At 33.5% G+C, this 13,421-nt stretch overlaps 1 protein-coding gene across 5 annotated transcripts in view; it reads right to left on the bottom strand.

The window, feature by feature from the left end:
- The window catches only part of Macrod2 (mono-ADP ribosylhydrolase 2), a 2,042,921-nt gene that overhangs the window by 1,567,255 nt on the left and 462,245 nt on the right, over window positions 1–13,421 (bottom strand). For all 5 annotated transcript variants that reach the window (XM_046434337.2, XM_046434346.2, XM_046434363.2 and 2 more), the window contains one exon: window positions 7,468–7,497. In XM_046434337.2, coding sequence (XP_046290293.1) covers window positions 7,468–7,497 — 30 coding nt within the window. The remainder of the gene's footprint in view (window positions 1–7,467; window positions 7,498–13,421) is intronic.

Genomic DNA, 13,421 nt, shown 5'->3' with positions numbered 1-13,421 from the left:
TCTACAAAGAAACTATTAGAGCTAATAAATGAATTCAGCAAAGTGGCAGGATATAAAATCAACACGCATAAATCAAAGGCATTCCTGTATATCAGCGACAAATCCTCTGAAATGGAAATGAGGACAACCACTCCATTCACAATATCCTCAAAAAAAATAAAATACTTGGGAATCAACCTAACAAAAGAGGTGAAAGACTTATACAATGAAAACTACAGAACCCTAAAGAGAGAAATAGAAGAAGATCTTAGAAGATGGAAAATATACCCTGTTCATGGATAGGCAGAACTAACATCATCAAAATGGCGATATTACCAAAAGTTCTCTATAGGTTTAATGCAATGCCAATCAAAATCCCAACGGCATTTCTTGTAGAAATAGAGAAAGCAATCATGAAATTCATATGGAAAAATAAAAGACCCAGAATAGCAAAAACAATGCTAAGCAAGAAGTGTGAATCAGGCGGTATAGCGATACCAGACTTCAAACTATACTACAGAGCAATAGTAACAAAAACAGCATGGTACTGGTACCAAAACAGGCGGGTGGACCAATGGTACAGAATAGAGGACACAGAAACCAATCCACAAAACTACAACTATCTTATATTTGATAAAGGGGCTAAAAGCATGCAATGGAGGAAGGATAGCATCTTCAACAAATGGTGCTGGGAAAACTGGAAATCCATATGCAACAAAATGAAACTGAATCCCTTTCTCTCGCCATGCACAAAAGTGAATTCAAAATGGATCAAGGAGCTTGATATCAAATCAGAGATGCGCCGTCTGATAGAAGAAAAAGTTGGCTACGATCTACAGTCGGTGGGGTTGGGCTCCAAATTCCTCAATAGGACACCCATAGCACAAAAGTTAATAACTAGAATCAACAAATGGGACTTACTCAAACTAAAAAGTTTTTTCTCAGCAAAAGAAACAATAAGAGAGGTAAATAGGGAGCCTACACCCTGGGAACAAATCTTTACTCCTCACACTTCAGATAGAGCCCTAATATCCAGAGTATACAAAGAACTCAAAAAATTAGACAATAAGAGAACAAACAACCCAATCAACAAATGGGCCAAGGACCTGAACAGACACTTCTCAGAGGAGGACATACAGTCAATCAACAAGTACATGAAAAAATGCTCAACATCTCTAGCTGTCAGAGAAATGCAAATCAAAACCACCCTAAGATACCATCTCACTCCAGTAAGATTGGCAGCCATTAGGAAGTCAAACAACAACAAGTGCTGGCGAGGATGTGGGGAAAAGGGTACACTTGTACATTGCTGGTGGGACTGCAGATTGGTGCAGCCAATTTGGAAAGCAGTATGGAGATTTCTTGGAAAGCTGGGAATGGAGCCACCATTTGACCCAGCTATTCCCCTTCTTGGTCTATTCCCTAAAGACCTAAAAAGAGCATGCTACAGGGACACTGCTACATCGATGTTCATAGCAGCACAGTTCACAATAGCAAGACTGTGGAACCAACCTAGATGCCCTTCAATAGACGAATGGATAAAAAAAATGTGGCATTTATACACAATGGAGTATTACTCTGCATTAAAAAATGACAAAATCATAGAATTTACAGGGAAATGGATGGCATTAGAGCAGATTATGCTAAGTGAAGCTAGCCAATCCCTAAAAAACAAATGCCAAATGTCTTCTTTGATATAAGGAGAGTAACTAAGAACAGAGTAGGGACGAAGAGCAGGAGAAGAAGATTAACATTTAACAGGGATGAGAGGTGGGAGGGAAAGGGAGAGAGAAGGGAAATTGCATGGTAATGGAAGGAGACCCTCAGGGTTATACAGTGGAGGAGGTAGAGAGAGAGGAGGGGAGGGGAGGGGAGAGGTGGGGAGGGGGGAGGGTGGAGGATGGGAAAGGCAGCGGAGTACAACAGACACTAGTATGGCAATTTGTAAATCAATGGATGTGTAACTGATGTGATTCTGCAATCTGTGTATGGGGTGAAGGTGGGAGTTCATAACCCACTTGAATCAAAGTGTGGAATATGATATGTCAAGAAATTTGTAATGTTTTGAACAACCCACAATAAAAAATTAAAAAATAAAATAAATAAATAAATAAAAAAAAAAAGAAATGGCTTTCCATGCATTCCATCTAAGGCTGAGAGTTCATTTTTCATTTAGCAGTACTTACTGTATTCCTTTACACTTACAATTGTAAAAATTAATCTGCTACAATATCACCTTAGGGATAAGGTATAGAAATACAGTATTGATACAAATATATATTTCATATAGATAGGGTTTTTATTGATTCTTTGTAGATTATATAGGTTTTTATTGTATATGTGTATATATTTATTTTTGTTATTTTAGATAACAAAAAGAATATATTTTGACATATATAGATAGATAGATAGATAGATAAAATGGTAATCATAAAAAATCATGTGTATAAAAAGCTAGTGTTAATTTGCATGCTGTCAGGAACTGTCACTTTAAATGTGTAACATTATGACTCCTGCTTTGACAGATTAGAGAAGGGAGCATATCCCATGAACAATTGTTCTATTTAGGTTCAGTCAGCAATTCTGCTTTTATGCTACCTATTGCATAAATAAAAGATTTTTAAAAATCATCTAAAGTAAGAGTTTGTTGGGGCCGGGGTTGTGGCTCAAGCAGTAGCGCGCTCACCTGGCATGTGCGGGGCGCTGGGTTCGATCCTCAGCACCACATAAAAATAAAATAATAAAAGATGTGTGTCCGCCGAAAAATAAAAAATAAAAATATTAAAAACTGTGCGCGCTCTCTCTCTCTCTCCTTCTCTTTCTCTGTCTCTTTAAAAAAAAAGAGTTTGTAAATTTTGTTCCTGTTATTCAATGATCTGAAAGGAACTGAGGAATTACCTCTTTAATTATGTTTTTTCCCCTAATTTGCTTCTTTATATAAGTTAGGAATTTTTAGAATGATTTCTTTATTATATATGCTAAAAGTACAATCTTCACAAGACATTGTGCATGTAAAACATCCTTATTATAGATGTGTGAACATGCATTTAAAATGCAATGTTTTCTAAAACTAAACCTCAAATACACACAAAAAGGTATATGAATATGGACAGCAATCCAAATGTGCCAAAGACCATGCCATTGCATGTACTTTCAAATTATCAATAGAAATGAGACTTATAAAAATAGAACAAAGGAAAGCATCAACCACATCTCAACTGCATGTTTTCTGGTCCTCTCATTCGTTTTTCCTTGTGTCAATAGAGTTCCCTGCCTATTTTGGAAAAAGTAAGTCTGAAGAGCAGGGATATATTAAAATTCACAGAGCAAAACCAAAAAGCCCTGGAGTGGGAGTCAGGAAAACCGTCTTCTCATTCAAACACTGCCCTTTATAAGCTGTGTTATCTTAAAGAAGTACCAAAATATCCCTAAGTCCTCAACCACTAAAATAATCCTACTAATAATGAATACAATGCTGTGGCAAAGAGAACACCATGTATTTACCTTCTTAAACTCATACATGCATGAAAATCAATTTCAGTTCCTCATCACCCTTTACCCTACCCCTTTTCCCTCTCATACTCCCCCACTCCCATTCTCTCTCCTCTACTCTACTATACCTCCTTTGGCTCATCTATTAATTTGTATACGATTGGTTCTTTATGTAATATTATCCTTCCTTCCCCCTTTCCTTTTTTTTTAACCTCTGGCTTTCACATGAGAGAAAACATTCAACCTTTGAGTTTCTGAGTTTGGCTCATTTCGCTTAGCATGATATTTCCATTTCCATCCATTTACTAGCAAGTGCCATAATTTCATCCTTTTTAATGGCCGAGTAGAACTCCATCATATATACCACAATTTATTAATCCATTTTGTGTGTGTGTATATGTGTGTGTCACAATTTCTTAATCCATTCATTTATTGATGGGCATCTGGGTTGACTCTATAATTTAGCTATTGTGACTTGTGCTGCTATAAATATTGATGTGGTTGTGTTGTTATAGGGCAGATTTTATATCTTCGGGGGAAATACCCAGGAGTGGGATAACAGGGTCATATGGTGGTTCCATCCCTAGTTTTTTGATGAATCTCTAGAGTGCTTTCCAGAGTGGTTGTTCTAGCCTACAGTCCCACCAACAAGGTACAAGTGTTCCTTTCTCGCCACAACCTCACTAGCATGTATTGTTGTTTTTATTCTTGATCATTGCCATTCTGACTGGACTGAGATGAATCTTAGTGTAGTTTTGATTTGTACCTCTCTGGTCGACTGAGATGTTGAACATATTTTCATGTATTTGTTGGCCCTCTGTGTTTCATCTTTTGAGAAATTTCTGTTTAATTCTTTTGCCCATTTATTAATTGGTTATTTGTTGTTGACAGTGGTAGTAATGGTATTAAGTTTTTTGAGTTCATTGTATATTTCTGGATATTAATCCCCTATTGGAGGGCGGGATACCTAGCCAAGATTTTCCCCTGTTCTGTAGGCTCTCTCAGCATCATGCTCTTAATTATTTCCTTTGCTGTGCAGAAGCTGTTCAGTTTAAAGACATTTCACTTATTGATTCTTGGTTTCATTTCTTGCACTTTGGGGGTCTTGTTAAGGAAGTCGGTGTTAGCACCTATATGATGGAGTGTTGACCCTATGTTTTCTTCCAGCAGTTGTAAAGTTTCTAGTATAATTCCTAAGTCTTTGATCCATTTCAGTTTGAGTTTTGTGCAGGTGAGAGATAGGGGTCTAATTTCATTTTTCTACAGATAGCGATCCAGTGTTCCCAGCACCAGTTGTTAAAAAGGCTGTCTCTTCTCCAAGATTTATTTTAGTATCTTTACCAAATATTAGACAGCTATAGGTTTATGGATTTGCCTCTGTGTCTTCTATTCCATTCTATTGATCTTCATATCAATTTTGATGCCAATACATGTTGTTTTTATTACTAAAGCTCTATAGTATAATTTCAGATCATGTATTGTGATGCCTCCTAATTCACTTATCTTGCTTAGTATTGCTTTGGCTATTCTGGGGCTCTTATTTTTCCAAATGAATTTAATAATTGTTTGTTTTAGTTATTTTTCTAATTCTGTGAAGAATATCTTTTTTTTCATGAGGATCTTTCTTAGAGTCAAAAACCACATTGCAGGGATGAATATGAAATTTCAGGGAAATATGCTTAAAGAAACTGACTCACCTTTGGTAGCACACTATACTATATTTTGCCTTTTCTGCTCTTCCTAACCTGAACTATATTTATGATGGCTAGAGTGCCAGCAGCCTTCATAAACCCTGAGGTATGGAAGCTACCTACTAGGAGGGAAGAACAGAAAAGAGCTTGAGTCCTTGATGACACCATGAAATTACGATAGAACAAGTCTAGTCTACGTCTGCCATACTTTTACAAATATTTTTAAATATATTTCTGTCTTCTTCAAGCTACAATATTTGGGGTTTTGTTTCCATTATGAGAAGCTAATGTAGTTTTAACTAATATATAAAATCACTTTTTGGAAATAGCCAAAAATAATGAATGAAATGTGTGGCTAATTTGTCTGCTGTTATAACTTGATTAATATATTTATGTAGACTCAATTTCAACTTTATTTATGCTAGTAAGAGTATTATTCAGGTTTCATAAAATATTAATATGTCTTATAAGAAAATTATCACAATGGGCAGTTTATTTTAGTAATGATTTCTTCACATATTGTGATTTAAAAGGAAAAAATTACTGGGAATCTAACTCCTAAGGAAATTTTTTCTTTCTAATTCCCCCAAAATAAAATAAGATATATATGAAAAATCCTATAGATTTATATATTGTAAAATAATTCTGGGTAGAAGAAAAGAAATACATTTACTAATCCCTTACTTATTCTACTACATACCAGAAAGGTTTGCTTAATCTCCATAATAGGCATCTTAGGTAGTTAGTATTGCTCTCATTTTTTAAAGTACAGGCTCATGGATACTAAGTTAACTTTTATCATCTTCACATAATAATTCTAATTTTAAATCCCATAATACTTTACTATAGAACATACACAGATATGTGATAATATGAAGACACTTTAATAACAGTTTAAACTATTTTCTATTGTTACTGTTTCTTTTTTAATTAATTAATTAATTCTTACATATATCACAATAGAAGAGTGCATTACATTCATATTTTTTGCATTGCAATTCTTAATACACCTTTATACCACAATTTATAAAATCTCTGTTTGTATATAAGGTATGTTGACACCAAATCCACATCTTCATACATGAATTTTGTATAATGATGACCATCACCTTCCACTATCCTTGCTATTCCCCTTCTCCCTCCCTTTCCCTCCCACCCCTATTCCCTATATAGAGCTAATCTTCCTCCCTTGCTCTCCCTCCCTACCCCACTTTGAGTCACCCACCTTATATCAGAGAAGACATTCGGCATTTGTTTATTTGGAATTGGCTAACTTCACTTAGCATAATCTTCTCTAATGTCATCCATTTCCCTGCAAATGCCATGATCTTATTCTTTTTTTAGTAGCACACTTTACTTATTGTGTATAAATACCACATTTTTTTTATCCATTCATCCACTGAAGGACATCTAGGTTGGCTCCACAGTTTAGCTATTGTGAATTGTGCTCCTACCACTGAATTCAGGTTCAACCCTGAACATCAACAGAGAAAGCAAGAGCAAACAGGGAGGGAGAGAGAGAGGGAGAGGGAGAGAGAGGCCCAAACTATTTATATATGAAAACTATTTATATATGAAAAGGACCAAATTTTTAAATATAATTTTATATTATTATTTTTATATATTTATATTTATTATTGTATATATATATGATATAGTAGGGGATAAAATTATATAAATTTATGTACTGGAACTATGAAAACCTTCATATTCCTAACCTAGAAATGAAAATACAATTACTTATAAAATTTTTGTATCAAAAAATTCCCAGTACAAGAATCCCTTCCTCCTCTCACTTTTATCACTTTCTCTTTTTCTTCTAAATAAGCATGAAAATAAAGCTAAATGTCAATATTAATTTCTTTTTTATTTTTCAAAGTAAGTAGATGATATATTAAGCTCTCAGAAACAAAGTCATGAAAAGCAAAAGAAAGTCAATATGATGAAAAAAGAAATAAGTCTCCAAATTTACCGTTGTTTTAGAATACATATTAGAAGTGACTCTGTCATCTACTAGGCATGTGTTCATGTCAATAGATTATAGCTTTTATACTGCATGCCAAAGGTAGAATTACAAAGTTTAACAAGAAGAAAAATTGTCTCCCTCATATTTTAAGTCAGTTCAAATAATGTTAAGGCCAACTGAAGCTATTTCTATAATGAACTATTTTCTGTAATAGTACTATCTTTGTAGTTGACAATTACAGCAAAATTAACTTTCTTTAAAGTATCACAGAACTTACTAAACATCTTATCATTGGTATAATAAAAAGGTATTTTAAATTAAATGATAGTCAGGACTTACCACCACCTCCTCCAAGAAGACTGGCGTTTGCTGTTTAAAACAAAACAAAAGACATTTAAAATATATATATAAATATAATATGTATGTACTTATATACAAAATATCATATGCCAGACTAGTTCAAGAAAAAGCTAGTAATTGTCATGTGTCTTAGAAAAATACATATAAACAAAATATGTACTTTCATATAAAGATAGTAAAACTAAGAATTAAAATATTTCACTATTTTGCCTCTTTTTCATCTTCAAAGGGCTATTTTTATAATGCACTTCCTTCTAATAAAATTAAGTACACACTGAGATACTTTTATTCTTCATCTGTATCTAAATTAATCTTCTGAGTTTTCCATTTTATCAAGTAGAGATAGTACAATGTTATTTAGGCAATTTCAGTGGTTTCAAAGGACAATGTAACAAGAAAGTGTAATGATATTTTACATTAATTTAACACCATCAAACAAATCTCAAGGCATTCTGCAGTAAGAAATAAAGTTAAATAGTAACACGTTCATTATTTTTTGTATAAATTTTTTTACTTGGAGAAAATGAATATTAAACAATTTTGTTCAATTTCTCACCTATTTATACATTCATTCATCCCACACATTTATATATGCCAAATAAGCAAAAGAAAAATTCCATTTGGATTTCATTTAAGAGTTAAATTTTTGGCAAGTTTCATTTCAAGTTTTTGCTGCAGTATTAGACAACATTATGCCTAAACATTATAACCAGAAAACGTACTTCAATACAAATTGTACTATGTATTCTTTATTCCACAGAATTCTTGTGTATTACAGGCATTATTTCATGCAATTAGAAAAAAAAAAAGTCCTGCATTAGTATTAGGAAAGTAGGTTGCTATCACCATCCCCTTTTTGTGGAGAAAACTGAGTTAACAAAAGATTAAATAAATCATTTAGGAAAGAGGAGTGAAAGTCTTTTACTTAAATTTTTGTGTGCTTTCCACAGACCATGCATGGCCATAATTGAGGAGGAGTAAATATCCACGTTAATGAGCCAATAAATAGATAATGGATCATGTGAAGAACAAAAGCCCCATGTTCATAGCTCCATGAGGTTAACTATGTGATGGCTTGCTGATTATTATAACACTAAAGAGAATATCATAAAAATGCACGGAGGGCAAATGCCCTTGAAGATCTTTTTAATATGTCAATATTAGAGCATCAGAATTTATCTCCTATGATCTTCCAAGTACAGGGTTGTCTAGTTGCTGCTCTTTCCTTCCCCTTAGTGTTTTTTTTCTCCAACAAGGACAGTAGCACTGCCATCAATCAGAAAAATTCACTTCTGATGTCATAAAATCATGTGCCATCCTATCACTCAGGTCTCCAAATCCCTCTGCCTTAAGAGTGAAAGTGTGTAGTATTTACACAAACATTAGCCAGAATTTGACATCCTGTTACAAATCTGGCTTTGTAACTGCTGAAGTGCTAGCCTGATGAAGCAGCTCATTGGCAGATATTGAGAATTCTAATTTGTCTCAGACCCTTTGGTGGATGAAGGAAATTTCATAATCAAGGCATGTCTCTTGGCTAATCCAAACATTTTCTAAAATCATAGCTGCATGCATTTATAAAACCACATGGTATTTCACACACCTGCTGATTTTTTATTTTCATATTTGATGGATAACTACTTCCCTAACTATGGGTTTTCCAGATCCCTGAGGCTCCATCTGTTGTCCTCCAATATTCACATATTCATTCATAAGAAAAAACATATTTTCAATAACAAACAAAAATACATAGTAGCTCTTCACTCAAAGTATCACGCCCAGGAGCACAATAACACAATATAGTCTATTTTCATTCTATTTTTTCCTTAATAAAGGTGGAGTTTCTTTGAGTTGAGAGCACAGCCCAAGACCCATCTGTTTAACCAGGCACTTGTCCAATGGATGTGGGTGGATGAGTGGGAGTAGGTGTGGGAACTAGAATTCCAGTCCTGGCCAACCATCAAGTCAGTTTATGTCAAATGTATGTACATGTCTAGATAAGCCTATCTGTAAATTTTAAAATTTCCATAGAACTATTTTTTTAATCATGGCATTCCATCCACATGGTACACAATCACTTAAGAAATTTCAAGTCCATCACCACTGATGCAACAAAATCTTAATCTAAGATGCCCAATCATATTTAGATGTGTTTCAATAATTAGAATCCTAACAATAATTTGTTCAAAGAAACCATCAAATATAAATCTATTTTATCAATTTCTGTTCTCTACATTTTTTAAAAAATTTGACTATATTAGCTAACAGTCAAGGTAATTTTGTTGGTTTTTTTTTTTTTTTTTTTTTTTTTTTTTTTTAAAAATAGGCCAATAAGAGTAAACAGAGTGGGGCTGGGGATGTGGCTCAAGAGGTAGCACCCTCCGCTGGCATGCGTGCGGCCCGGGTTAGATCCTCAGCACCACATACAAAGATGTTGTGTCTGCCGAAAACTAAAAAAATAAATATTAAAAATTCTCTCTCTCTCTCTCTCTCTCTCTCTTTAAAAAAAAAGAGTAAACAGAGTGAAGTTTATTGTAACTTCAAATATTACTTTGTTTCCACAAAGCACAACAATAAGTGATTACTGGTCAAATGAATTAATATGTCTTTAATTTTATGGTAGTCAAAATGACTTCTGTGTATCTATAACTAATTTTCATTTAATTTCTACTTAATTATTTCTAATAAATTGAGATATTTCCAGATCAGATTTTAAGTTCCCTGAAGACAAGGTATAAGTGTAATATCAGTTCAGTCTACATCTAATAAATTCTTAATATATTTTTAAAATATGAGATAATTGGTGGTTTTGGTCAATTCTTTTTTATGTAAAAGATACTTATTTACTGAAGTGTATGAAAAGGGCAAACTTTGGATTTTTATGCAAAAGAGTATTTTAAAAATTTTGAAGTTTATTCTAGATGCTTAGTGATTAAGAATGTATGAAATATATTTATGTCCCTATGTAAATTTCTTGCTAGAGAAATAATGAACATGCTTTGCGTTATTCCTGGAGTTTAACAGACAAAGGCAGAGGAGAAAAGGAAGAAATAAAACCGGAAATTTCTGAGCATAATGCCACTGCTTCTGAAATGAGATTTTAAAATCTCTTCTCTGAGCATGCTTATTTTTTTTTTTTAGAGAGAGTCGAGAGAGAGAGAGAGAGAGAGAGAGAGAGAGAGAGAGAGAAGAGAGAGAATTTTTAATATTTATTTTTTAGTTTTCGGCAGACACAACATCTTTGTTTGTATATGGTGCTGAGGATCGAACCCGGGCCGCACATATGCCAGGCAAGCGCGCTACCACTTGAGCCACATCCCCAGCCCTCTGAGCATGCTTATTAACCAACAATTTTGAATTCATATTCTCTGAAATAAAATGCCCCTATAATTACCAGAAGGATAAAATCAAGTTAAAGTAATTGTCTCAAAGATTGATTCAATGCAAAAATTAAAACAAGCCATTGCAAGTTAGTGAATATGGGTATTGTTTTCCCTCCCTCTGCCCAAAGTAACTTAACTCAATGAGACAAATTTCACTATTGATACAATGAAAACAACACTGAATGTAAAATAGGAAAAAGGTAATCTGAAGCTAATCTCTTAGAGGTAAATATGGAGAATTTATCCAATACACTAAACAAATGCTTAAATTTAAAAGCTTATGTGGATTTTTCTTTCATTTAAACCCAGTTTTAAATGTTTTAATTAAAATAGTCAAATTTCTATAGGCATAAATATTTACAGTTAAGCCTAAAAAAATCTAAATATAATGTAGGAAGCTCTTTTTTGGCATAATTAGCATAAATTAAAAAATATTGTGACAATTGCCAATGGCATATTATTTTGTTTTTCTCAAAATACAGGTGAAATGTTACACTACCTTTTTCTAAAATAATCTTAAATGACCCTCTACATATGTATTTTCTTTAGAATAAGATTATTTAAAAATTAAAAATAAAAAGAAAGTACAAAAAATAGATCATATCAAATTGTGGATCAAAATCATGAAAAATAAAATTATCATATACTACAAATAATCATACCCTACTAGAAATTCCTAAATGGAATGCAACATAATATCAATAACGCAAGACAAAACTATAATGTGCCCTTCTAGAACAAAATTATACACAGAGAGCCATGTGACCTATATGTTAATTCTACTTTGGTTGCTATATAGCTTGGTGATTTGGGCATGACATCTTTAATGGTCTTATTTATCTCCTTCCACCAGAAAATGCAGAATCAATTGGTAATTGCAAACAGGTTTCAAACAATTCTGATTCATTAATTAGCAGAAACTACTCTAATTTGAGAAAAATTCTGAGGCACAATCTATACTCAGTAGAAATGAGCAGCATGATCAATTAATAATGTGAGTCATGGTGAGAGCGGGCTAGGGAATATTAAAATGGCAGCACATTTCCATATATTTGGGTCTCTGGATCAGATGGCTTTTCTCAGGATTGACAGATTTTGAGGCAAATGAAATTCTATTCAATAATCTTAAAAAGAAAACTGCTAACATATGATGTGCCAGCACTGTTCTTTGACATTCTTAAGTTTTTTCAGTTCATGTGTCTGAAATAATCCAGTGTAAAATAATCTAGAGCTGAGAGACTATGAGTCAAACTGGCTTGATAGATGTTCGAAATGACTTTTTATTTTACTTGCCCTGTAATGTCTGTTATCTCCACAGTAATTATTTGTCTTCCCACTTTGTTTCCGATTCACCCAAGACTATCTTGTCAAACAAGCAACAGTCTGAGAAACTAGTCTTTAAACATCGATTAAAACTGTTTGTGCAGAGTTTTTGTTTGCTTTCCATCATAATAAATGAAATTATATTTGCTTTCATACCACCAGAATTCTGACCACTTAGCTCCATTTATTTATTCTACTGTCTTTTTGTAATAGAGCACATGGGATGTCAAAATTATTGCCGGCAACAACTTTCCCAGGAGCTCTACTGAAAATACTAATTTTCATTCACAACATGTTATCCCAAGAGATACAAAAGCTGAAATATCACCCTTTAGAATGGCACACATTAAGTTCTAAAACTCCAAGTTGTAAGTGCTAAAACATCAAAGTTTAAAATCCCAAGTATGTGGGTGACCTAGAACCACTTCACGTAGAGAACAACCATCTCAATTGACAGCTGTAGAAACACAATCTACACAAATACCTCCATCAGTTTGGCAAAAGCTCATTGTTCATGCTTACTAGATTTACACCTTCCAGACAAAATCAACAGAATGCCAGAGGTTTGGGCTAATGGTATAATTTTCTGCTTTGAAGATGACAAAGACAAAATTAAGAATGGATTTAACTGTTTAACATGTAGAAATCAGGCACAAACACATGATTAATACTTTGCATTTCATGCTTACTACAGAATCTAAAGGAACCATTGATTAAATGGGTTTCGTGTGGTTTTCTATAAACTGTAACTCACTATGAAGCCAAAAAAAAAAAAAAAAAGAACACAGTGATGCGTACTGTTGACAAATAGGTGAAAATGCATCAGGAATTGGAATACTCAGTTGAGATTATTAACAAATATAAAGAGAAATTCTCTGATTGAAATACAAGGGAGGAGCAAAATCTGCCAATGATTTGCTAACCTTGCTTCACCCGCTTGATTTTGGGTGCTCAGTGATTTCTAGGAATACTTATTTGGCCCCAAAACTTCATTTTACAAAAAGGAAAAGTTAAAGAAGATGAAAGATGTTAAGAAATTAGTCTAGGATCAGAGACAGCAGAAGAACCAACTATAAAATAGTACCAATCTGATGTTTAACAATACCTTCTTCTTAACTTCTAAATATGTATGTGTGTTATCACATCCACAAATTGCAGAACACAAGTGTGTGGAGTATACTAAATGCCACTCTACTGAATATCACCAAAGTGAATTACTAGAAGGCA

The sequence above is a fragment of the Marmota monax genome, unplaced genomic scaffold (genome assembly GCF_021218885.2).
Source record: "Marmota monax isolate L192 unplaced genomic scaffold, Marmota_monax_Labrador192_F-V1.1 WCK01_AAM20220418_F8-fsc00005, whole genome shotgun sequence".
NCBI classification, from domain to species: domain Eukaryota; kingdom Metazoa; phylum Chordata; class Mammalia; order Rodentia; family Sciuridae; genus Marmota; species Marmota monax.
The sequence above is the reverse complement of the archived record's forward strand: the minus strand, read 5'-3'. Positions and strand labels throughout refer to the sequence as shown.